The 26,813-nt window shown below is 45.3% G+C and overlaps 4 protein-coding genes across 6 annotated transcripts in view; all 4 read right to left on the bottom strand.

Annotated features, from left to right (window-relative positions):
• LOC310825819 (uncharacterized protein) overlaps nt 1-3,666 on the bottom strand; it is a gene marked incomplete at its 5' end in the record, with an annotated part of 35,816 nt that extends 32,150 nt beyond the window's left edge. Inside the window, 3 exons of the mRNA XM_083699640.1 lie at nt 24-275; nt 360-960; nt 3,184-3,666. Coding sequence (XP_083555766.1) covers nt 24-275; nt 360-960; nt 3,184-3,666 — 1,336 coding nt within the window. The remainder of the gene's footprint in view (nt 1-23; nt 276-359; nt 961-3,183) is intronic.
• Nucleotides 1-26,813, bottom strand: part of LOC310826027 (uncharacterized protein) — a 179,230-nt gene that overhangs the window by 55,129 nt on the left and 97,288 nt on the right. The window lies entirely within an intron of this gene.
• The window catches only part of LOC310826081 (uncharacterized protein), a 78,079-nt gene that overhangs the window by 1,608 nt on the left and 49,658 nt on the right, over nt 1-26,813 (bottom strand). The gene's annotated exons all lie outside the window — the stretch shown is intronic.
• Nucleotides 20-13,652, bottom strand: LOC310825820 (uncharacterized protein; the record flags this gene model as incomplete). Its single annotated transcript, XM_083699641.1, has 4 exons — nt 13,484-13,652; nt 2,416-2,636; nt 770-1,952; nt 20-23 (listed from the first exon to the last, which is right to left on the bottom strand). The coding sequence occupies exons 3-4, from the start codon at nt 1,765-1,767 to the stop codon at nt 20-22; spliced, it is 1,002 nt and encodes a 333-aa protein (XP_083555767.1). The 5' UTR covers nt 1,768-1,952; nt 2,416-2,636; nt 13,484-13,652.

Raw genomic sequence — 26,813 nt, forward strand, 5'->3', positions numbered from 1 at the left:
TATACATTTATATGGTTTCTCACCTGTGTGAGTCCGTTGATGTGTTCTAAGGTGTTCATTAACAGAAAAGCTCTTTCCGCACTCCAGGCATTTAAATGGTTTCTCCCCTGTGTGAGTCCGTTGATGTCTTCCAAGGTGTCCATTATCACTAAAGCTCTTTCCGCACTCTATACATTTATATGGTTTCTCCCCTGTGTGAGCCCGTTGATGTCTTCTTAGGTGTCCATTTCCAGTAAAGCTCTTTCCGCACTCCAGACATTTATACGGTTTCTCTCCTGTGTGAATCCTCTGGTGCAATTTAAGTTCTCCATTCTGACTGAAGCTCTTTACGCACTCTATACATTTATATGGTTTCTCACCTGTGTGAGTCCGTTGATGTGTTCTAAGGTGTTCATTATCAGAAAAGCTCTTTCCGCACTCCAGGCATTTAAATGGTTTCTCCCCTGTGTGAGTCCGTTGATGTCTTCTAAGGTGTCCATTATCACTAAAGCTCTTTCCGCACTCTATACATTTATATGGTTTCTCCCCTGTGTGAGTCCGTTGATGACTTCTAAGGTGTCCATTCTGACTGAAGCTCTTTCCGCACTCTATACATTTATATGGTTTCTCCCCTGTGTGAGTCCGTTGATGTAGTCTAAGGCTTCCATTATCACTAAAGCTCTTTCCGCACTCTATACATTTATATGGTTTCTCCCCTGTGTGAGCCCGTTGATGTCTTCTTAGGTGTCCATTTCCAGTAAAGCTCTTTCCGCACTCCAGACATTTATACGGTTTCTCTCCTGTGTGAATCCTCTGGTGCAATTTAAGTTCTCCATTCTGACTGAAGCTCTTTCCGCACTCTATACATTTATATGGTTTCTCCCCTGTGTGAGCCCGTTGATGTCTTCTTAGGTGTCCATTTCCAGTAAAGCTCTTTCCGCACTCCAGACATTTATACGGTTTCTCTCCTGTGTGAATCCTCTGGTGCAATTTAAGTTCTCCATTCTGACTGAAGCTCTTTCCGCACTCTATACATTTATATGGTTTCTCCCCTGTGTGAGTCCGTTGATGACTTCTAAGGTGTCCATTCTGACTGAAGCTCTTTCCGCACTCTATACATTTATATGGTTTCTCCCCTGTGTGAGTCCGTTGATGTAGTCTAAGGCTTCCATTATCACTAAAGCTCTTTCCGCACTCTATACATTTATATGGTTTCTCCCCTGTGTGAGCCCGTTGATGTCTTCTTAGGTGTCCATTTCCAGTAAAGCTCTTTCCGCACTCCAGACATTTATACGGTTTCTCTCCTGTGTGAATCCTCTGGTGCAATTTAAGTTCTCCATTCTGACTGAAGCTCTTTCCGCACTCTATACATTTATATGGTTTCTCCCCTGTGTGAGCCCGTTGATGTCTTCTTAGGTGTCCATTTCCAGTAAAGCTCTTTCCGCACTCCAGGCATTTAAATGGTTTCTCCCCTGTGTGAGTCTGTTGATGTCTTCTAAGGTGTCCATTATCACTAAAGCTCTTTCCGCACTCTATACATTTATATGGTTTCTCCCCTGTGTGAGTCCGTTGATGTAGTCTAAGGCTTCCATTATCACTAAAGCTCTTTCCGCACTCTATACATTTATATGGTTTCTCCCCTGTGTGAGTCCGTTGATGTCTTCTAAGGCTTCCATTAATACTAAAACTCTTCTCACACTCCAGGCATTTAAATGGTTTCTCCCCTGTGTGAATCCGTTGATGTGTTCTAAGTTTTCCAATATCAGCGAAATGTTTCCCACACTCCATACCATTAAATGGTTTCTCCCCTGTTGGAGGTTGTTGATGTGAACTATGTGTGCTAATTCAATGATGCATAGTCCGCATTTCACACATTTTAATTTCTATTCCTAATGGGGGGGAAAGGTACCCAATCCCCTGGAGTTTTGACTGTCTTTTCCATCTCCTTCTTCAGAGTGGGAAGAAAGGGAATCCTGTTTTGATTTCAAGGAAGAGAACAAAGGGAAAGAGAACACATCAAGCTCCATTAGCACCTTCTCCTATTTCAACGTCTCCTACATTCCCTCACCTCCTACCCATGTTCTCAACTTTCAGGAAATGAATATGCAGTTATGTCAAATGATAGTAATGCATCAGCAACCTTTCCTAATCCTCAACCAATGTTCATAAAGCAGCTTGATTTTTTAAAGAACAGTGTGATGTCTGATCTCGTGCCCCTCTTTTGATGCAGGACTATCCTAAAATGACACTGAAAAGCAGGATATTCAAGGGAAAATGATAAACTGTACTTAGTGGAGTATGTAGTACCTTGGAAATGTAGTATTGATTCACTAATGGCCTGAAGTTGTGTTATTTCTGGGGACATGAATTTATTCCTGTTCTGTCTTAAAGATCATAATCATACGATGCCATGGGGTGTTAGGGGAGCGGTAGTACCTTTGGTGGGGGAAATGTCATGCACCTTACGGGGTAATTTATCCAGCATTGGTCCTCACCCTGCACTCAGCTCTCACCTGTTTCTTCCAGTAGCTGTCAGGATGGAATAGGGGCCGCAATCCCAGGAACGGCTTCAACTGGCTGGCTAAACCAGGTGAGGATAGCTGAAGGGTCTCAAATCCTTGGTGTATTAGGGAATTCTGTTGAGGTGAAGGCAGGCCCTGGTGGATGGAGAGAATGAGAACAACAGTGAATCCCACAGTCAAGAAGGCATAATGAAAGTTCTGTTCCTGGAGCTTTTGGGGGTGCAGGACCAGGAAAGCTTTTTATAAAATTTTTATTGGGTTTTCACATTTTATAAACACACACACAAAAGAAGGACAAAAACAAAACATGTATAATTTCATATCCTTACTTTCTTAACCCCCCTCCCTGACTCCCCCCACCCCCTTCATACATCCCAATTCCAAAAATTAACTCAGCAAGTTCTATCTCTCATCCTTTACATATTATTGTTATTTTTAAAATTAATTCTTATTACTTGGCCAAATTTTACTTATCCAATTCTCTTATAAATATTAAATCCTAAGGTCGACCCAAATTCCCTTCCACGAATTTCTCCCTTTTTATATTAAATATAGGCCATAATAACCAAACACAAAAATCATAAAAAATTTAAAATGCTGTTCTCCCCTCCCTCCCCACCCTGGTTTCCGTCCCTTCCCAAATATATGTCCACAAAAACAGTTCTTAGCCTGGATTCCTCACATCTGAGGCCTTCAAATCTCTGTCAGTCTCTCTCCGCCGATTTTGTTGGTAGCCCTTTTTGTTGGTCCTCAGGTTTCGAAGGAGCTCTGGCACAGCCACATCAAATTTTCTTCCATCCAAAATACTTTGTAGCAGCTGCTGCAAAAGGTCAACTGATTTCCCATACTCAAAGAGGAAGTCCCAGTCATATTTCTTATTTCTTTTAAGTTCCAGTATTCCAAGTATTCCAGGGGCTTCCTCCTTCATCTTTCGCATCTTTCGCAGATTTGTAATCCAAAGATCTTCTTCTTTGTGCTCTAACAATGTAGGCTTCTGGTTGGTACTCTCCACCTGTACTTTATCCACTCCTTCTTCCTTCTCCTCCGGTTCCAGAGATATCTCTTCTGATTCAGCTGCAGATTTTTTTCCAGTCAGATCCTTTATGCATTCAGCAGAGTTGCTTGTTTCAGAGGTCAAGGTCATAAGTTGTTTGTTCATAGCCATGCTCTGCTCTTTCAGTATTCCCACGAGAAAAAACATTCTTTCTATCTCTGCCTGTAATTTTCCATCTGCAGCCATTGTAATGTCTCAGAATTCCCCCTAGGGGGATTCTGATTACTTAATAGTCCTTTTCCAACAGACCGTTACTTTGTTGTTTATTGCTACTTTGTTCCCAACCACTTTGATTCAAATGTAACACATTTAGTCCAGAGAGATGTTAAGTAATAAAATTTTTAACTTTAACTGCCCGTTTGACAGCTCCTTTGACAGCTGTCAAACTCCTTGTTCCTTTTCCTCCCGCTCACACACAGGACGCTCCCGGGTCCGGGGGGGGGGGGGGTTACACAAAAGCTTCTAAAATTCCACTCTTACTCTCCAGCACAAAACTTCTTCTGTCAAATTCATGGAATTATTGTCTTTTAACTCACAGCAAAAAGATATTCTCTCCACCTTAGTTCTCCGATCCTTGCTTTAAATCTTTTGTAGGTGGGGGGGTGCGGACTTCCCTTTAGCACATCCCCCGGTCGTACCGAATTCAAGGGTAAAATTTTTAAAGTCCAAATTCCATTTTACTCACGGGTTGTTTCAAGTCCGAATTTCAGGGGAAAAAGTCAGCGCTCTCCGGCCATGGCCCGCGGCTTCGCTCCACTGAAGTAGCGGTCTACTCACAGCACCACGCCACTCTCCGTACCCTCTCCGTAGCCTTTAAAAAGGCTCTTCGTGGGTCGGGGGCGCTTAAGGTGCCCGCCGAGTCACCAAGTCCGCAGGCCTTTGCGCCTGCGGTTTCTAAGGGTCTCCGCATCGCCGTCGCGGCCAGACCCGTCTCCAGTAGAGCCGATTCCCTCCGGAGCTCGGAGGGAATCCGCCATTAGCCAATCGCGCTAACCCGGAAGTCAGGACCAGGAAAGCTTCTGCCACCATGATCCTTCCAGTTGGGATTCAGGCCTCATCATGCAACAGAAACTGTCCTGGTTGTGCTGCATGATGATCTCGGATGGGCTAGAGTCTGAGGGGAAAGCTGTTTCCTGGTTCTGCTGGATCTCTTAGCAGCTTTGGAGACGGTTGACCATTGTATCCTTCTGGACCCTCTGGGGTGCTGGGGACCCTGCTCTGCAGCGGTTTCCCTCCTTCCTCCTGGGCCATGTCCAGAAAGTGGTGTTGGGGGATGAGTGTTCAGACCCCTGGGCTCTCACTTGTGGGGTGCCTCGGGGCTCTGTCCTCTCCCCATGCTTTTTAATATCTATATGAAGCCGCTGGGAGAGATCATCAGGGGTTTTTGGCTGGGTGTTCAGAGGCATGTGGGTGATACCCAGCTCTTCCTGTATTTTAAATTAGAACCCGTGAAGATAGTAAATGGCCTGTGTTGGTGGCCTTGGTGGTTTGTGGATAAATGGCGGCTAATAGATTGAGGTTGAATCCTGACAAGACAGAAGCACTGTCCCTAGGGGACAGGTGGCAGGCAGACCCTACCAGCCTACAGACTGTCTCACTAGAGTGGTCAATGCTCTGGTTACCTCCTGCTTGGTCTACTGCAATGCGCTCTACATGGAGCTACCTTTGAAGGTGAAACAGAAACAGAAACTAATTCAGAATGTGACAGCTGGACTAGTAACTGGGAGCAGCTGCCTAGACCACATATCACTGGTCCTAAAGGATCTTCCCTGGCTCCCAGTGCATTTCCAAGCGCAATTCAAACTGATGGTGTTGACCTGTAAGTGTCATGGCTGCATTTTTCAGGAAAAGAAAATTGTTGATCTAATGTATAGAGATCATTCCTAGTCTATTAGTTCAAGAAGGTTCTGTTGGTTTTACTCTGTGTGAGTCAAAGCTGATGTTTTCTCTAGCTGGAATATTTTAGCTGATCAGGGAGTTTCCTTTCTGCTGAGAGCAGGTGGTGGAATAAGTTGTAATGAGATTATGCTGAACCTTCCTTGTTTTGGGAACCAGAAGAAGCTGGTTTAAACTGGAGTGAGCCAAGCTTGTTATCCAGTCCCAAAGTTACTCTGGCACTGAATTGTTTATAAATTACAGTCTTGAAAGGCGCCTGGGCCCACTTCCTATTCTGCTATTCTCTACTCTGCTTGTGTCTTTCTTACCTGAGTGCTGTTTTGCTATGCTATGTTAGGGTTTTACTGTAAATTCAGTTTTTGGATTCTTATGCTTCTTTGCCTTCAGTACTAAATTTATCTGCTGAATGGATTTTTTGCTGCCTCTGAGTGTTTTTTTCTACTCTGCTAACTATATGTCAGTCTTGGAGATCATTATGGAGGAGCAAGATCTGCGACCTAAAGCCCTCAACCGCCTTGGCCCTGTAGACCTGAAGGAGCGTCTCCACCCCCATCCTTCACTCTGAACACTGAGGTCCTCCTCTGAGGTCCTCCTGCTGGTCCCCTCTCTGTGATAAGTGAGGGTACAGGGAAGCAGGCAGAGGGCCTTCTCGGTGGTGGCGCCCGCCCTGTGGAACGCCCTCCCTTCAGAGGTCAAGGAAATGACCAACTATCTGACATTTAGAAGACAGCAGAAGGCAGCCCTGTATGGGGAGGTTTTTAATGTTTGATGTTTTACTGTCTTTTATGTGTACAGTGGTACCTCAGATTACATACACTTCAGGTTACAGACTTCGCTAAACCAGAAATAGTGCTTCAGGTTAAGAACTTTGCTTCAGGATGAGAATAGAAATCAGGCTCCGGCACTGCGGCTGCAGCAGGAGGCCCCAATAGCTAAAGCGGTGCTTCAGGTTAAGAACAGTTTCAGGTTAAGTACGGACCTCCGGAACAAATTAAGTACATAATCTGAGGTACCAATGTACTGGAAGCTGCCCAGAGTGGCTGGGGAAACCAAACCAGATGGACAGGATGTAAATACTACAATCATTCTTATTACATTGTGATTTTTTCTAGTTATTTTGGAATTTGTACTGCAATATCAGCTTATTAATGTTAATGTTGTTTTTGTTTCAGACGTTACAAATTATTGACAAAATGGACTCTTTTGAGAAGTGGCAAAAAGAAATTTCTAGATTTTTCTGGCAGGTCAAAAAGCCCAGAATAAAATATAAAATTCTTACTGATGCAAAGAACAGAGGGGGGTTTGCCCTGCCGGACTTTAAGTTATACTATGAAGCATCAGCTTTTTGCTGGTTGAAGGATTGGCTATGATACAGAAGGAGAGGGGGGGTACCTTTCCTCACCCCTCCTCCTCCTAGTATGGGGCCCGAGGCGATGACCTCGACGGCGCCCAGCTCTGTCGTGACTCCTGAAACCCCCACACTGTTGCACAAGCACCACACTATACCCCTTGGCTTTATAAAATAATATCCTTTCCTTCTATATACGGGCGAAATAAGCCCTTCCTTCTTAAGCCTAACTTTCGCCCTATTTCTAACATGAGTAGACCATATCGTACTGTTTTCTCCATTGACTATAATGGCTGCGCCTCAGCCAATCAAGAGCATGCATTCCCCTGCAGGAGCTAGCTCAGGGAGCTCTTGCACGCCTCATTTAACCTCCTGACAAGTTGTTGACGGCTCCCCGCTGCGAGAACAATGGAACCGAAACCAGCGACCTTGTAAAACTGTCAAAGTCTTGTTACAATGTATCCATTTGTTTCCGCTTTTGATATACAATATACACTTGACCGGCAAAGGGCCGAAACTTTGGAAAATAATATAAAATCAACCAAAGCTCCGATTTTCTCCATCTTGACGTCATTCTACTCGGCTCCCTCTGGACTCCATGATGTTGTCCCTGCCTCCATAATCTCCTGAGCGACAGGTCACGTACTCAGGAAGACCCTAATCCGGTCGGATCGTTCTGCCAAACCCTTTTCCCGGGCAATGCCAGGTGGCAGACGATGCATATCTGTGCCATTGTCTTGCCATCACCTGTACTCAGGAAACGTTTATCCATGTTTATCTATGCATATCTCTTACTCTGCATATTCCCCCCTCCCTTCCTAAAATGCTAATCCATGTAACCCCACCTTTCTGTAATATATTCATGATGTCACCTGTGAAACCCAACCTTCCCATAATGTATTCATGACGTTTGTTGCACTGTATTCTGGGACTTGGAGGGAACTTTTAAAAGTTTATGTCACCCCATTCTCGGGGTTCAATTCCATTTTGAACCTGTTGCGCAATAAACTTTGGATCTCCGTTTATTGCTCCTGTCTCCGGCTGAGCTCATTTCTTCCGCTAGGACCCGCGGACTCCGTCCGACGAGCCGGGTGGCAAGGGTAACCCCGCACCCGGAATTTTTCCGTAACAGCTACTTCTTGAAGACACGGACATTCTAGATTTGGAAGGATATGATAATGCTTTTGGGTGGCATGCATACCTGTAAGGCTAAAGTATACAAAGCATTTAAAAACCATATTGTCAGGAAAGCACTGTTTAATGTCTGGATGAAATATAAAGATTTTTTGGAAAACAAAACACCAAGGTGGCTCTCACCTATGGAAGCAAAGGCCTTGAAAAAGCTTAATATGGAATCTAAATGGCCTAAATATTGGGACATTTTGGAGCAGGAGGGGGATAAATTGAAATTGCAGAGTTATGAGAAACTTAAAGATAAGGTGCGAGATTGGTTACACTATTTCCAAGTAAGAGAGGCCCAAAATTTGGATAGGAAAAATGGTTTCCAGGTGGAAAAATCAAAGTTGGAAACAGAACTGCTAGAACCCAATGCTAAGATATTGTCGAGAATGTATAATCTGCTGTTGAAATGGAACACTGAGGATGAAACGGTAAAATCTGCTATGATAAAATGGGCACAAGATGTTGGTCATAACATTATGTATGCTGACTGGGAACAGTTGTGGACCACCGGTATGAAATTTACGGCATGTAATGCCTTAAGAGAGAATATTATGAAAATGATATATAGGTGGTACATGACACCAGTCAAGCTTGCAAAGATCTATCATTTGCCCGATAATAAATGTTGGAAATGTAAAGAAACTGAAGGAACATTCTTTCACCTTTGGTGGACGTGCCCAAGGATTAAGGCGTACTGGGAAATGATTTATAATGAACTGAAAAAGGTATTTAAGTATACCTTCTTGAAGAAACCAGAGGCCTTTCTCCTGGGTATGGTCGGCCAATTGGTGTCAAAGAAGGACAGAACTTTTTTTATGTTTGCTACAGCAGCAGCTAGAATACTCATCGCAAAGCACTGGAAGACGCAAGATTTACCCACTCTGGAAGATTGGCAGATGCAAGTAATAGACTATATGGAATTGGCAGAAATGACCGGCAGAATCCGAGATCAAGGAGAAGAGTAGGTGGAAGAGGACTGGAGGAAGTTTAAAGTCTACCTACAAAAACATTGCAAAATATATGAATGCTGAGGACATTGAAAATGAAACGAAGGGGTTCTAGTGATTAAGATAAATAAGAGTACAAAGGGAGGGATAAAGGATGAAAATGAATAACGAATGATCTTGATGAATTAATTTTTAAGTGGAATACAAGAAAGGGAGGCGGGTGGAAGTAAGGGAATTAAGGTTTTGAAGGTTACAAATCTGAAAGAGAGTTTTTTCTAATGCTAAATTTGCTTTTTTATGTGTTTTTTATTTTTTGTTTTTCTTTGTGATATCTGTGGTGTTTTTTTTGTTGGATGGATTGTCAACTTTTTTCTTTGTAAAACTCAATAAAATATTTTTTATATGTATATATATATATATATATATGCTTTCGTAGATTTTCACGGGTACAGGAATGCAGGTTTTGGTGTCCTCGGGTGTCTTCCCGTGTAAAAGTTGGGGTGTCTAGGCAACGTTTCGACGAGGTCTCACTCGTCATCTTCAGGCTGGTGCTTTCGGCTTCTTGTTACTGGAACAGAGCGGGATCTCAATGTTTGAGTTCCTATAAATACTGTAGAGGGGGTGTGGTGTCTAGCCTCCAATGTTCTGGGCAGAGAGGAAGTTCCCAGGCTAGTGTGCCTTTTCTTCTTTTGTTCCTTAATTACTTGAGAGATACCTTGAGTGATTTCTTGAGTGATATCCTGAGTACCACTTAGGTGGGTCATTAGGTGTGGATTAGTTGCTAAAGTCTTTGTGTCTTGACCTCTTGAACTTTGTGAAGAGTTTTCCTGAGAAGATGGCTGTATTGCACTTAGTTGTGCTTTGGCTTGGCTTCGTGTATAGGGGCGAGCTGTGGTTTTGTGGCTTGTGTTTTGTGGCTTGCTGACAAAGACCACTTGACAACTGAGTTACAGAATCTCTCAAATGTGTTAATTGCCAATGGATACCAGCAAAACAGGATTACGAAGCTAATCCAAAAGGAAACACCCCCCAAAAACCAAGACACAGAGGAAAACAATGGCATGGCCCTCCTTCCTTATATCAAGGGCACTACAGATAAAATTAGCAAAATCCTCCATAAACACAATATCAAAACAGCCTTTTGCACCAACCAAAAAATAGCCAATATCCTCAGAAACCCCAAGGATAAAATCCAGTTGGAAAACCAAGGGATCTATGAAATACCCTGCAAAGTCTGCCCAGCCACGTACATTGGACAAACAAACAGACGAATAAATGCACGTATCGCAGAACACAAGAATGCCGTCAAAAAAGAAGAAAAAACTTCCTCTCTTTTCCAACACATGAAAGAAACAGGACACGAAATTAATTTTGCAGATTCCAAATTGCTCTTTAACACGGAACATCACCACAAGAGAATAATCATGGAAGCCATCGAGATAGAGAAACACCCTCACAACATGAACAAGCGTGACGACACATCCCGCTTGCCAGACATCTGGAAATTAGCCCTCCCCACAAAAACTGACACCAGATCCAGAGGCACACAGAACGCCAACACCAATCAACCACACCAGACCCAAACCCAGACCCTCTCCACAGATGAATTACTGACACCATCCAGTAGCCAATCCATGGTGGCACCTCCGGATGCTGCACCCCCCTGCAATCCCTACACAGATCTGGCTGACACAAGCCACAAAACCACAGCTCGCCCCTATACACGAAGCCAAGCCAAAGCACAACGAAGTGCAATACAGCCATCTTCTCAGGAAAACTCTTCACAAAGTTCAAGAGGTCAAGACACAAAGACTTTAGCAACTAATCCACACCTAATGACCCACCTAAGTGGTACTCAGGATATCACTCAAGAAATCACTCAAGGTATCTCTCAAGTAATTAAGGAACAAAAGAAGAAAAGGCACACTAGCCTGGGAACTTCCTCTCTGCCCAGAACATTGGAGGCTAGACACCACACCCCCTCTACAGTATTTATAGGAACTCAAACATTGAGATCCCGCTCTGTTCCAGTAACAAGAAGCCGAAAGCACCAGCCTGAAGATGACGAGTGAGACCTCGTCGAAACGTCGCCTAGACACCCCAACTTTTACACGGGAAGACACCCGAGGACACCAAAACCTGCATTCCTGTACCCGTGAAAATCTACGAAAGCATATATATATATATATATATATATATATATATATGAAGACAGCAGAAGGTAGACCTGTATGGGGAGGTTTTTAATGTTTGATGTTTTACTGTCTTTTATGTGTACAGTGGTACCTCAGATTACATACACTTCAGGTTACAGACTCCGCTAAACCAGAAACAGTGCTTCAGGTTAAGAACTTTGCTTCAGGATGAGAATAGAAATCAGGCTCCGGCGCTGTGGCAGCAGCAGGAGGCCCCATTAGCTAAAGCGGTGCTTCAGGTTAAGAACAGTTTCAGGTTAAGTATGGACCTCCGGAACAAATTAAGTACATAATCTGAGGTACCACTGTACTGGAAGCTGCCCAGAATGGCTGGGGAAACCAAACCAGATGGACAGGATGTAAATACTACAATCATTCTTATTACACTGTGATTTTTTCTAGTTATTTTGGAATTTGTACTGCAATATCAGCTTATGAAATGTTATGGGTTAGCGCGATCGGCTAATGGCAGATTCCCTCCGAGCTCCGGAAAGAATCGGCTCTGCTACAGACGGGTCTTACCGCGATGGCGAAGCGGGGACCCTCAGAAACCGCAGGCGCGGATGCCTGCGGACCTGGTGACTCGGTGGGCACCTCAAGCGCCCCCCGACCCACGAAGAGCCTTTTTAAAGGCTACGGAGAGGGTACGGAGAGTGGCGTGGTGCTGAGAGTAGACCGCTACTGCAGTGGAGCGAAGCCGTGAGACATGGCCGGAGAGCGCTGACTTTTTCCCCTGAAATTTGAACTTGAAATAACCCGTGAGTAGAATGGAATTTGGACTTTAAAATTTTTACCTTTGAATTCGGTACGACCGGGGGATGTGCTAAAGGGAAGTTCGCACCGCCTCTATCTACAAAAAGATTTAAAGCAAAGATCGGAGAACTAAGGTGGAGAGAACTCTTTTTTGGGGGGGTACGAGTTAAAAGATATTATTTCCATGAATTTGACAGAAGAAAATTTGTGCTGGAGAGTAAGAGTCGAATTTTAAAAGCTTTTGTCTAACCCCCCCCCCCCCCCAGACCCGGGAGCGTCCTGTGTGTGAGCTGGAGGAAAAGGAACAAGGAGTTTGACAGCTGTCAATAGGGCTGTCAAACGGGCAGTTAAAGTTAAAAACTTTATTGTTTAACATCTCTCTGGACTAAATTCGTTACATTTGAATTAAAGTGCTTGGGAACAAAGAAGTTATAAATAACAAAGTAATTGACTGTTGGGAAAGGATTATTAAGTAACCAGAACCCCCCTAGGGGAAACTTTGAAACATTACAATGGCTACAGATGGAAAATTACAGGCAGAGATAGAAAGAATGTTTTTTCTCGTGGGAATACTGCAAGAGCAGAGCATGGCTATGAACAAACAACTTATAACCTTGAACTCTAAAATAAGGAACTCTGCTGAATGCACAAAGGATTTGACTGAAACAAAATCTGCAGCTGAAACAGAAGAGACATTTTTGGAACTGGGGGACAAAAGGGAAGAAGGAGCCAAAACACAGGAGAGTACCAACCTAAAGCCTACACTGGTAGAACATAAAGAAGAAGATTTTGGGATTACCAACCTGCGAAAGATCCGAAAGAGGAAAGAGGAAGCCCCTGGAACACTTGGAATACTGGAACTTAAAAGAAATAAGAAATTTGATTGGGGCCTCCTCTTTGTGTATGGGAGATCAATTGACTTTTTGCAGCAGGTGTCACCAAGTATTCCGGATGGAAGAAAATTTGATGAGACTGTGTCAGAGCTCCTTCGAGACCCGAGGACCAACAAAGAGAGCTACCAACAAAATCGGCAGAGAGAGACCGACAGAGATTTGAAGGCCTCTGATGTGAGGAATCCAGGCTAAGAACTGTTTTGGGGACATTTAGTTGGGAAGGGACAGAAACCGGGGTAGGGAGGGAGGGGAAAATAGATTTTCAAAATTTTTATGATTTTTATGTTTGCTTATTATGACCTACATTTAATATACGAAGGGGAATTCGTGGAAGGGAATTTGGGTCGACCTTAGAAAATGATTTAATATTTATAAGAAAAGTGGATAAGTAAAATTTGGCCAAGTAACAAGAACTAATTTTAAAAAAATAACAATAATATGTTAAAGATGAGAGATAAGAATTTGCTGAGTTAATTGTTGGAATTGGGATGTATGAAGGGGGGGTGGGGGGAAGTCAGGGAGGGGTTAAGAAAGTTATGAAATTATATATGTTTTGTCTTTGATTTTTTGGGTTTTTTTTGTGTAAAATGTGAAAACCCAATAAAAATTATTTTTTTAAAAAAAGAAAATCACAGGGTTGCCGTAAATTATAATCCCACCCACAAACTCTCATTCACATACAGTGTGTAAATTTGGGAAGGTCACAGACCTCACCTGTGCTAATACTGGCAGTCTTTGGCCTGCACAGGCACACCCGGTGTGTAGAGCCTCCAGCCCAAGGCACTGTCTATCATGAAAATGGCTCCTTTGACTGGGAAGATTCATGCAGTCGCTGTCATTGGATGCTGATGGGTTGTATCTCAGCTTGTCACTCTGACATTGCCTAGAAAGAATGAGAGGAACAGAAATGCTTTTGAGGTGCAACTTCCATATCAATCCTGAGAACCATTCCATGAACTCTGCACCCCTGTTTCTGATGACAGGTGTACATTATCCTCACCCTCAGCAGAAAAGACAATAAAGATGGAAGCCTGGGAGAGAGGAAAAGGTTTCTGGCTGCTTCCTGGGTGGGATTGCGGAAACCAAGAGCCGCTTCTGAGAAGGCCTCCCCCCTCCCCTCTTCCTCTGGGGATTTCCTCTCCTCTCCAGGGGACCAGTGGGTGGACTGGGCAGAATGGCTGTGTCTGGACAGGGCAGGGGATTATGGGGTGGAAGGAGGATGGAGCTTGCAGGAAGGAAGGGGAGGGGGGACTGGACCCCCACTTTCCAGGGATCCCTCTCTGGTCGCCTTGAAGGGGTGGCCGATTCCTGGGCGGGAGGGAGAAGCCAAGGCAGCCCCTCGATGGAGACGTCTCCCCCTCCCCAAAGACTGGTCTCCTCCCCCCCGCCGCCAATGCTGCGCTTCCTTCCCCAGGGATGCTCCCCTCCCTCCTCCCCCCACCCTTGGCCCCCTCCCTCTCTCCCGGAGTGTCCCCTGCACCAGAGGCCCCCTTTGCCCGGCTCACCCCTCGCCCTGCGCCCCCCATCTCTCCGTCCCTAATGCCCCCCAAGATAAGCCGGGGAGGGACAGGGGGGACTCTATCCCTGCGCCTCCCGCACCCCTTAACCCTTTCCTGGCCCGCTTCTCCGCGCCCTAAGGAGTCCTCGTGGGTGGGCGCCACATCTCCGCCCCTTCTCAGCACGCGTGCCAGGATCCCGGCCCCACGGAAGGCGCTTGGGGGAGCTGGAGGGGTCTCTGGGTCCTTTTCTCCCCTTCCCCCCCCCGCGACCCCTTTACCTCTTTCTCCTCGCTCCCGATTCTCCTTTCCTGCAACATCCACGGGGGGGGGGTCCCCATGCCTCCTCCCTCCCCTTTCGGAAAGCGCCCCCCCCCGAGCTGTGGGGCAGAGCAGCAATCCGGAGTGGAAGCTCCACTTCCGGGAGAAGCAGGCAGGGTGGGAGGGGGCTCACCCCCCCCCATTCCCGGAACAGAAGCCGGATTGGAGGAGGAGGAAGGAGGGGTGGGACTTATGGGGGCGGGATCTGGGGTTGTGGGGGCGGGGTGAGAGGAGGATGTGCCGGGAGGGGAGGGATAGAATTGAGGGGGGGAGGAAGGTTTTCCCCCTCCCCTCTTCCTTTTGGATCAGGACAGCGGGGGAGGGGCTGATCCCGGAGATCCGGCTGCAAAGAGGGGTCCCCCCCACAAGTGCAACATCATCCCCTCCCCCACCCCACGAGCTTAGATCCCTCCGTGTTTTAGGTCTTGGTGCTGTTCAAAGCAGGAATGGAGGGGGGCAGCTAAAAGACTCCCCCCAAATCCCAGCTCCCCACCCCAGCCTCTGACTCAGGCCAGGACAAGGACCCTGGACACAGGCCCCGTCCAGGCACAACAGCCAAGAGGCTCAGAAAAGCAGCCGATACAATTGGAGCCAGAAGCGGATTCCATGTGTTAAGGGAGAAATCTGCGGACGTTGCGGACGTGTTTGTACGCTTGGGGGAGTATGGCTGCCTTGTGTCAAGTCTCCCCCCTTTGATAGTCCTTCCCTCATGGTGTAAAATGAAAGTGGAACGGTGCAGATCCGATATATGGCTGATTTTCTATGAATTTATAACAGAAGCATTGCGTATGTCTCGTCTGTGTGTGTGTGTGTGTGTGTGTGTGTGTGTGTGGTGTTTGTACAAATTGAATGATTTGGGGGGGGGGGCTTCCTGCAACACATGAATCCCAATCCCACAGAAAGGCAGTGCCAAAGAATGCTCCAACTACTGCACAATTGCGCTCATTTCACATGCTAGCAAGGTTATGCTTAAAATGCTAAAAGGCAGGCTTAAGCAGTATGTGGACCAAGAACTCCCAGAAGTGCAAGCTGGATTTAGAAGAGGCAGAGGAACCAGAGACCAAATTGCAAGCATGCGCTGGATTATGGAGAAAGCTAGAGAGTTCCAGAAAGACATCTACTTCTGCTTCATTGACTATGCAAAAGCCTTTGACTGTGTCGACCACAGCAAACTATATCAAGTTCTTAAAGAAATGGGAGTGCCTGATCACCTCATCTGTCTCCTGAGAAATCTCTTTGTGGGACAAGAAGCTACAGTTAGAACTGGATATGGAACAACTGATTGGTTCAAAATTGGGAAAGGAGTTTGACAAGGCTGTATATTGTCTCCCTGCTTATTTAACTTATATGCAGAATTCATCATGTGAAAGGCTGGACTGGATGAATCCTGTAATAAAAAAATTAAGGTCTTATATATATAATAAATGTTCATAAATGTAGCAAGCAAGCACATACATAGATATGTAGACTCCATGTCTGGAGCAGCACAGGAACACCGTCCTGAAACCATTTAGACTCCCAAACTGACCAAATGTTTTCTCTGCAAGGAGGGAGCGGGTGAGGGAACCTTCCCATTGTCTCAGGAATTGGGAAATCACCATCTCAAAGGTACGACCAGACTACCAGGAAAGGGAATCAGGTAAGCCATTATCAGATAACCTGGCAGACAGGAAAAATGACAACATTCAAATTTCTGTTGTAGACCACCTTTCCTGTGATGTAGGTATGATGTATGTGGGGGGTGGTCTTGGGTTACGCCCCTTCTGTGATGTATGTATGATGTATGGAGGGATGGTCTTGAGCTCCAGGGCAGGGAATTTAAAATGTCTATATAAAGGCAGGCACACCTTTGTTCTGGGTCCTCCTCCTTTTCTGCTTGTGAGGGGAGCACACTAGAGAATACTGAGAAGCAATACTCTTGTGTCCCCCATAAGGGACAACAGATGGCACCCCAGATGGGACCTTCGGTTGGCCGGATTCAAGGGGGGCAAGGAAGGACTGGTGATCCAGCGCGCACCAGGCCATTTGCCAGGAGGAGCCACCAGTCCTCTAGTGACCCCAGGGTCTGGAAAGAAATGGAGTTCCAGCAGGGCTAACCAGAGGAAGCAACGCTTGATCAGGCCAGCCACAAATTGATTTATTTTTTTAAATAATCTTTTCAAGATCTGTCCTTCCAGTGAGGACCCAGGGCTAATTTCCTTAAGAACGACTTGGATGATGGACTCAAGGGCATCCTGATCAAATTTGCAGATGACACCAAACTGGGAGGGGTGGCTAACATCCCAGAGGACAGGATCACACTTCAAAACGACCTTGACAGATTAGAGAACTGGGCCAAAACAAACAAGATGAACTTTAACAGGGAGAAATGTAAAGTATTGCACTTGGGCAAAAAAAATGAGAGGCACAAATACAAGATGAGGCACAAATTCTGGGCTGCATCAATAGGAGTATAGCATCTAGATCAAGGGAAGTAATAGTGCCACTGTATTCTGCTCTGGTCAGACCTCACCTGGATTACTGTGTCCAGTTCTGGGCACCACAGTTCAAGAAGGACATTGACAAACTGGAACGTGTCCAGAGGAGGGCAACCAAAATGGTCAAAGGCCTGGAAACGATGCCTTATGAGGAACGGCTAAGGGAGCTGGGCATGTTTAGCCTGGTGAAGAGGAGGTTAAGGGGTGATATGATAGTGTCAGGGAACTGCCATCAGGGATGGAAAGAGAGAGAGAGCTCCAGAGGGATTCTGAAGAGAGTCCCGGGAGGGGAAGAAGCAGCCCGTCTTCTGGAGAAGGGAGGGAGCATAGCACCAGTGGAGAAGGGGGGCAGAAGGGGGAATCGGCGAGGCATTCCCATGAGTCCTTGCCGGGAACCAGCAGGGGGAGTGAGGGTCCCCCGCCGCCCACACCCTTCTTGCGCAGAAGGCTTCCGCGCAGAGAACCAAGGCGGAGACTTGCTGTCAAGGAATTTTTATGTTGGAAGAAGTTCAAGAGACGCCCACTGACGGATTCTGCCAGCGATTGAGACAGTCACGGGTGAGTGACTGTCTGCACAGAAAGGGTTCAACCAGAGGAGCAACCCAAGAATTGGCACCAATTTACGCACGAGCAACCCCTAGAACCATTACAGCAATCCGTCAGTCCCTGAAGTTGCTTGTGCACAGCCCAGGAAAAGCAGCATGAGCCAAACGGGGACAGCTGGAGAAACGGAGCAACAAGCCATGATGCGAGGTCTGGTCGAGAGGAACCGAGATCTGGAGGCGCATGTTGCTACCCTGAGTGCGCAGCTGGAGGAGAGACGGGCTCAGGATGCTCAGGTCAGAGGTACCCCCATCGCAAGAAAGGTACAGGGACTAGTACACAAGTTTGGGGGGGGAAGCCCCAAGACTACAATGCTTTCCGAACGAAAATTGAGTATGCTCTGGAATTGCAGAAGAATGATTTTGCCGATGATGGGGAGAGGGTGGCCTACATTGTGGGGCATCTGCAGGATGAGGCGAGGGAATGGGTCAGGCTTCTAATGGCAACCCAGAATGATGCCTTGAAGGAACTCAAGAAATTTTATCGAGCGATGGACGCAATGTTTTCTAATCAAATTGAGATAAGCGTGACAAGATGAGAGCTGATGGGGTGCAAGCAGAGGGGCCAGTCCGTCAGAAGCTACTGGTCACGTTTGGCAATGTTAGTTCACCGGCTCGGGTGGGATCTGGACTCGGCCCCTATTCAGATGCCTTCCGACTAGGAAGGGGAGGGAGAAAGAAGAGGGTGAGAGACTGTTTGATCACCCTCCGATCGAAAGAGGAGAGAGACAGAATTTTGAGTTTGCACTTCCAAACTGCTTTGCAAATAAACGATATGAGAATTGAGATTTTCAAGGATATCCCCAAATTTCTTCTAGATCTCAGGTCTAACTACGGAGACTTAGTGGCCCTCTTGAGAGGAAGTAATAAAAATTTTAGGTGGGAATTCCCTCAAGGCCTATCTTTTACCTACAAAGGAAGAAAATATAAGATAAGATCAGTGGAAGACAAGGAAAAATTCCTGAGTGAGCACGAAGATGACCTGCAAAAAGAATTTTCAGAAGAACTGAGAGCCCTGAAACGTGGCGTACAAGGTATTCTACCACCACCCACGGGATTGGACAAATTGAAAGAGATACCACCGCTGGACCAAGAACATCAACTGGGAGCAGCGGGAGGAAAGTAAAATAAGTACACTATGTCTCTGCAAATATTAAGCTGGAACATTCGTGGTTTGAATTCCCCGGAAAAAAGGAGAAAAGTCTTTCATATTTTAAAAAATGAACAATTGGACTTGATTTGCCTACAGGAAACACATATGATAAGGCTCCATAGGAAAAATTTGATTAACAAAAGACTTGGCCAAGAGTTTATTTCATCGGGCAAAGTTAAAAAAAGAGGAGTGGTCATTTATGCAAAAGAGAGCCTATCGCCGAAATTTATTTTTAAAGATGAACAAGGAAGGTATGTGGCAATTGAGATTCGATTACAAGGAGAAAAATTCTTGGTAATAGGATTTTATGCACCAAATGAGGGGAAATCTGAATTTGTTAAAAAAATTGCATGAGACATTGTTGGACTATAGGACTATAATATGATCTTGATGGGAGATATGAATGGAGTGGTATCTACAAACATGGATAAGTCATTAAGACAGGTAATAACCAACAATGGCAGACTACCAAAAACCTTTTTTGAGATGACGGATAACATGGACTTGACTGATATTTGGAGAACAAAGAACCCCATGGGCAGAGAGGGAACCTTCTTTTCTGAAGCCCAAAGGACATGGACAAGAATCGACCAAATCTGGATAACTAGGGGCCTGGCACCCAAAGTCAAAAATGTGGAAATTTGCCCAAAAATTTGCTCCGACCATAATGCAGTAAAAATGGATATGAGAATAACATTGACTGGTTCCTTCAGATGGAGGATGAATGACACCTTATTTAGAGACCAAGAGGTCATCAAGAAGACACAAAAAGCTTTGAGAGACTACTTTGAGATCAACCTGAATACTACTATGGAAAAAAGAGTAATCTGGGATGCAAGTAAAGCCGTGATGAGGGGGTTTTCGATTCAACAGAATGCAATAAAGAAGAGACTGCAAAATGAGAAGAAAGAGAAAATCTTTGAAAAAATAAAAGAGGGAGAGAAGAAACTGATAGTGAATCCGAAGTCACAAGAGATTCTGAGAGACATAAAGTTATACCAAGTGCAATATATGAAGATAATAAATCAGGAAGTAGAATGGAAAATTAAACAAATGAGACAAAGGACATTTGAATCAGCTAACAAATGTGGGAAATTACTAGCCTGGCAAATAAAAAAGAGGCAAAAGTTGAATACAATTACAAATTTGATGGTGGAAGGGAAAAATATCCAGAACCCTGTGGAAATTAGGAAATGCTTCCAGAAGTACTTTAAACAGTTATACACACAAGAACCACAGAAAGAACTGGATATAGAACAAATTTTAAAGGCAAATGGACTACAAAAGGTCTCTCAAGAAAGCAAGCTAATGCTAAACTACAAGATAACAGAGCACGAGGTGGAAGGTGCCATTCAGTCTATGCAGTTGGGCAAATCTCCAGGGCCGGACGGTTTAACCTCAAAATATTATAAAATATTGAAAGATTATATAATTCAACCATTGAAAGAGGTCTGCAATGATATATTGGAGGGGGGAAAGGCGCCGGAGTCGTGGAAGGAAGCTTTTATTATACTTATACCAAAAACTGAATCTGAAAAGACACAATTTAAGAATTACCGCCCCATATCCCTGCTCAATGTGGATTACAAGATATTTGCTGATATTTTGGCCAAAAGGTTAAAGAAAGTATTAGTGGAAGAGATACATAAAGACCAAGCTGGCTTTCTCCCAGGTAGGCACCTATCTGATAATACAAGGAATATTATAAATATTTTAGAGAAATTGCAAGTGAACATTAATACCAAAGCAGTTTTGATTTTTGTGGATGCGGAGAAAGCGTTAAACAATATTTCTTGGAGTTTTATGAAGAAAAATCTTCAGGGGATGGGGGTTGGTCAAGGGTTTGAAAATGGTATAGGTGCAATTTATTCAGAACAAAAGGCTAAGTTAATAGTTAACAATGTGGTATCAGAGTAATTTAAGATAGAGAAAGGTACACGACAAGGCTGTCCAATTTCCCCCCTACTCTTTTTTTCAGTCCTGGAGGTTTTGCTAAACATGATTAGAAGGGACAGTCAGATTAAAGGAATACAGGTTGGAGCCAAACAGTATAAATTGAAAGCTTTTGCAGATGACCTAGTTTTGACACTACAGGAGCCAGAACCCAGTACTAACAGAGTACTAAAACTAATTCAGGAGTTTGGTCATGTGGCAGGTTTTAAGTTGAATAAATCAAAAAATGAAAGTGTTGGAAAAGAATTTAACACCATTAGAGAGAGAGAGAGGTTTCAGAAAGAGACAGGTTTAACTATAGTGAACAGAGTTAAATACTTGGGGGTTAACTTGACTGCTACGAATTTGAACTTATTTAAGAATAACTATGAGAAATGTTGGTTAGAAGTGAAAAAAGACCTAGAAATTTGGTCAAGTCTGAAGCTTTCCTTGTTGGGTCGAATTGCTGTCATTAAGATGAATGTATTGCCAAGAATGTTGTTTCTGTTTCAATCACTGCAAATTCTGGACAAGATGGATTGTTTCAAGAAATGGCAAAGAGATATTTCTAAATTTGTCTGGCAGGGCAAGAAGCCTAGAATAAAATTTAAAATACTAACTGATGCAAAGGAAGAGGTGGATTTGCCCTGCCAGACCTTAAACTGTATTATGAATCAGCAGATAAAGATAAAGTGTGTGACTGGTTGCATTATCATCAAATTATGGAAGCCTATAAGTTGGACAGAAAAATTGGCTTCCAGGTGGAAAAATCAAAATTGAAAACAGAACCGTTAGAACCTAAAACAAAGATACTGTCAAGAATGTATAACTTGCTGTTAAAATGGAATAATCATGATGAAATAGTGAAACCGGTTATGAACAAATGGGCACAAGATCTTGGCTATAGTATTATGCCAGATGACTGGGAACAAATTTACGGCATGTAATGCTCTAAGAGAGAATATTATGAAAATGATGTACAGGTGGTACATGACCCCAGTCAAGCTAGCAAAAATCTATCATTTGCCCGATAACAAATGTTGGAAATGTAAAGAGACAGAAGGTACTTTCTTTCACCTTTGGTGGACGTGCCCAACGATTAAGGCTTTCTGGGAGATGATATATAATGAAATGAAAAGGGTATTTAAATATATCTTTCTGAAGAAACCAGAGGCCTTTCTCCTGGGCTTAGTCGGCCAATTGGTGCCAAAGAAGGATAGAACATTTTTTATGTACGCAACAACAGCAGCAAGAATACTCATTGCAAAGTATTGGAAGACACAAGATTTACCCACCCTGGAAGAGTGGCAGATGAAGGTGATGGACTTTATGGAACTGGCTGAAATGACTGGCAGAATCCGAGACCTGGGAGAAGAGGTGGTGGAAGAAGATTGGAAAAAATTGAAAGACTATCTACAGAAATATTGTAAAATTAATGAATGTAAAGTGATGTTGAATTGAATCTAAGTGGTATTCGGCAACAAATTATTATAAATAGGTCTAAGTGAATTGTTAACTGTTAAAGAAGAAATTATGAAAAATAGATTAATTTGCAATATGATGTTAAGACAAGTGGAGGGAATAATTTGCTGAACAGAATTTTAGATTGGGATTACAAAAGAGGGAGGTGTGAGGAAGTCCAAGAAATATGTGAATGAAATTAAGTTATGGAATGTATGATGTTTCTGTTTTTTTCTTTCCTTCTTCTTTTCTCCTGCTTTTTTCTTTTTCTGTTTTCTTAGCTTTATGCTGTTTACTATCTGTCTTTATGTTATTTTGTGTATTTTATGCAAAACTCTAATAAATATATATTAAAAAAACAACAACAAATGCTCTTTGAGACGGGCTTATCCGCCGATGTGAAAGATGAATTGTCCCGAGCACCCCCCCCAGCTCGATGGATGAATTGATAAAGACGGTGCTGGCGATCGGCGTATGCCAGGAAGCGCGCACTCAGGAGAAGCGGGAGGGAAGAGCCGAGCGTTTCCATGACAACCGCATTCCTGAAATGCCGAAGGGGCCTTCCCAGGCGACGAAGCCGATGGAAATAGTGCACGCGCGCGAAGTTTCAAACGCTGGTGAAGGTCGGAGGAGAGAGGGAAAGGAGTGGAAAACTACCAAGAAATGTTTCCTCTGTCAAAGACCGGGCATTTTGCTAAGGTCTGCCCTCAACAAAAGGCCTGGCAAGGCATGATGGGGGCTGCAGGCCACGACGAAATGGGGGAGGAAGGGCAGGTGCAGGGAAACGACAGCGCCTGGCTGCCAATCAGCAGGGGCAGCAGCCAGGCCAGCAACCAATAGAAGTACCCCAGCCTGACCCCCCCAAGGCAGCTATAGCCATAGAGGTGGTGCTAGAACTCCCGAATGGGCACCCCGTCGAGGTGAAGGCGCTGCTAAATTCAGACAGCTCGTGTAATTTCTTCAGCAGAGACTTTGCCTTGGAGCACCAGCTCCACCTGCTGCCCTTAGATTTCCCCTTGCAGGTAACCACCATCTATGGCAGAGAACTCCTGGGAGGGGAAGTGACCCACCAGACACTGCCAATGCGAAGGAGTGTCTCCAAGCACACGTAAACCATTGTTTTTCACATAGCCACGCTGGCAGGACCCCCAATAATACTGGGAATGAGCTGGCTGGCTACACATGACCCAGTAGTGTCGTGGCATCAGCAGACTGTCACCTTTGGGTCAGCTTACTACTTAGAACACTGTCTGGCGGGAAGGGAACCAAGAATGACGGTGGCCAGGGTGGCTGGGTTGACCCTGGAACAAAGAGGGGAGGTGCCACCACAATATGCTGACCTGAAGGAGATCTTTAGTGAGAGGGAGGCAGATAGGCTACCCCCCCCACAGACCCTTTGACTGCCAAATCAACCTACTCCCAGGGGCTCAGTTACCAGTGGGTAAGCTGTATGCCATGTCTGACTGGGAGATGCAGGAGTTGCGGCAGTTTATTGACAAGAACCTGAAGAGAGGGTTCATAAGGGAATCCAAGGTGGTGGGGGGCAGCCCGGTGTTCTTTGTGGACAAAAAGGAGACCAATCAGCCCAGGCTCGTCATAGATTATAGGGGCTTGAACCTGGTATCAGAACCCGTGACCTTCCCAATGCCCAGAATCGATGACATTTTGACACGTGTGAGGCAGGGGAAGATTTTTACCAAGCTGGACCTCAGGGGAGCATACAACCTGATTAGGATAAGGGAGGGGGACTAATGGAAAGCAACCATGTTCACCCCCCTGGGGGCCTTTGAGTACTTGGTCATGCCATGTGGATTGCAGTCGGGCTCCGCCTGCTTTCAAGGTTTCATGCACCATGTGTTGGGGTCCCTGCTGTACAAGAACTGTGTGGCCTTTTTAGATGATGTACTAATATATTCGGAGAATGAGAAGCAACACTTCAGAGACGTCAGGGAGGTGCTACAGAGATTGCAGAAGCACCAGTTGTGGGTCAAGTTGGAAAAATGCCAATTCCACACCAGGGAGGTCGAGTTTCTCGGGTACAGATTGTCAGACAAAGGCCTAGCCATGGACCCAGGCAAGGTGAAGGCAGTGCTGGAATGGAAAGCCCCCAAAACCAGAAAGGATGTGCAGAGGTTCCTGGGCTTCAGTAACTTCTACAGGAAGTTTATAAAGAACTTTGCGCACTTGACAGCGCCCATCACGGATTGTCTGAGTAGCAAAAAAAGGTTTGTGTGGACAGAAAGTGCACAACAGTCCTTTGAAAAGCTGAAGAAGGTGTTTGCATCGGAGGAGGAGCTCCTGCACGTGGACCTGGAGAAGCCCATGAGGTTGGAGACGGACGCGTCAGACAAAGCGCTTGGAGCGGTTCTTTTGCAGCCCGGGGCCAAGCAGAGCTGGAGGCTGTGTGCCTTTTTCTCAAGGAAACTGAGCAAGTCAGAGCAAAACTACACAGTGTATGACTGCGAACTGCTTGCGATCTACGCGGCCTTTCGGTGCTGGAGACATCTGTTGATAGGGGCACGGCACAAGATCCAGGTCAGAATGGACCACAAGAGCTTGGAATACTGGCGGACCGCACGAGTGCTCAACCAGAGACAGATTCGATGGGCCCAAGAGTTCTCCAAGTTTTCCTTCGAGATCCGATACATGCCGGGAGAGGAAAACGTAAGGGCGGATGCGCTCTCCCGGAAACCGGAGTACATGGAAGGGGAGGGACCACTGGAGGCCCGACACGTGTTCCCCGAGGACCGGTAGGTGTGTGGGGGAACATTGGTTGGGAAGGGAGAACTGGTAGAGCTTACCAGAGACGATGTGTACGCTCAGACAAAAATCAGGGAACTCTGAGACGGTAGGGAAGACAAGGGAAGGTTTGAGGAAAAGGAAGGGCTATTGTATTATAAGGGGGCGCTGTATGTACCAGGGGAGGCCTTGAGGGCCCTGCTGAATGAATTTTTTGCTGCCTCTGAGTGTTTTTTCCTACTCTGCTAACTATATGTCAGACTTGGAGATCATTATGGAGGAGCAAGATCTGTGACCTAAAGCGCTAAACAGCCTTGGCGCTCTAGCCCTGAAGGAGCGTCTCCACCCCCATCCTTCACTCTGAACACTGAGGTCCTCCTCTGAGGTCCTCCTGCTGGTTCCCTCCCTGCAAGATGTGAGGGTACAGGGAAGCAGGCAGAGGGCCTTCTCGGTGGTGGCGCCCGCCCTGTGGAACGCCCTCCCTTCAGAGGTCAAGGAAATGAACAACTATCTGACATTTAGAAGACAGCAGAAGGTAGACCTGTATGGGGAGGTTTTTAATGTTTGATGTTTTACTGTCTTTTATGTGTACAGTGGTACCTCAGATTACATACACTTCAGGTTACAGACTCCGCTAAACCAGAAACAGTGCTTCAGGTTAAGAACTTTGCTTCAGGATGAGAATAGAAATCAGGTTCCAGCGCTGCGGCAGCAGCAGGAGGCCCCATTAGCTAAAGCGGTGCTTCAGGTTAAGAACAGTTTCAGGTTAAGTACGGACCTCCGGAACAAATTAAGTACATAATCTGAGGTACCACTGTACTGGAAGCTGCCCAGAGTGGCTGGGGAAACCAAACCAGATGGACAGGATGTAAATACTACAATCATTCTTATTACATTGTGATTTTTTGTAGTTATTTTGGAATTTGTACTGCAATATCAGCTCATGAAATGTTGTGGGTGGAGAAAATCACAGGGTTGCCGTAAATGATAATCCCACCCACAAACTCTCATTCACATATAGTCTATAAATTTGGGGAGGTCACACACCTTACCTGTGCTAATACTGGCAGTCTTTGGCCTGTATAGGCACACCCTGTGTGTAGAGACTCCAGCCACAGGCATTGTCTATCATGAAAATGGCTCCTTTGACTGGGAAGATTTGTCCAATGGCTGTCATCAGATGCTGAAGGATTGTATCTCAGCTTGTCAGTCACTCTGACACTGCCTACAAAGAATAAGAGGAACAGAAATGGACTCTGCACCCCTGTTTCTGATGACAGGTGTACATTATCCTCATCCTCAGTGGAAAAGACACTTAAAGATGGAAGCCTGAGAGAGAGGAAAAGGTTTCTGGCTGCTTCCTGGGTGGGATTGCAGAAACCAAGAGCCGCTTCTGAGAAGGCCTCCCCCCTCCTCTCATTGGGTAAATAAATCTTGGGTCCAATCAGGCTTCCTTGCGTATCTCTGCTTGGAGCTAACCTGGCCAGGAATGCAGAGTAGCACAGCGGTCCCGCAGTCGTGTGAGATAGAGGGATAAATCAGTCCACAGACAGTCCGTTTCTTATCTCTAGAAGCGTTTATTTACAGAGCAGTAATTCCATCAGAAACTTCCGACATCTCCGTGCTCCAAAAGCACTCAAAGCAGCAGCTTCTCAGCTCAGCTGCTTCTCTGTCCGCTGCAGAGGCAAGTCTGAACAGTGACACATCCTTTGACGCACTTCTCTGCTTCGAGCTCCTCCCAGCTCCTCCCAGCTCCTCCCAGAACCAGATACAGGACCCCACTGAGTTTTAACCCTGTCAGTTCCAAACTCCACACTCTCTTCCTCTCGGGATTTCCTCTCCTCTCCAGGGGACCAGTGGTTG

Source organism: Podarcis gaigeae (genome assembly GCF_964106915.1).
Source record: "Podarcis gaigeae genome assembly, chromosome: 10".
In the NCBI taxonomy this organism is placed as follows: Eukaryota; Metazoa; Chordata; class Lepidosauria; order Squamata; family Lacertidae; genus Podarcis; species Podarcis gaigeae.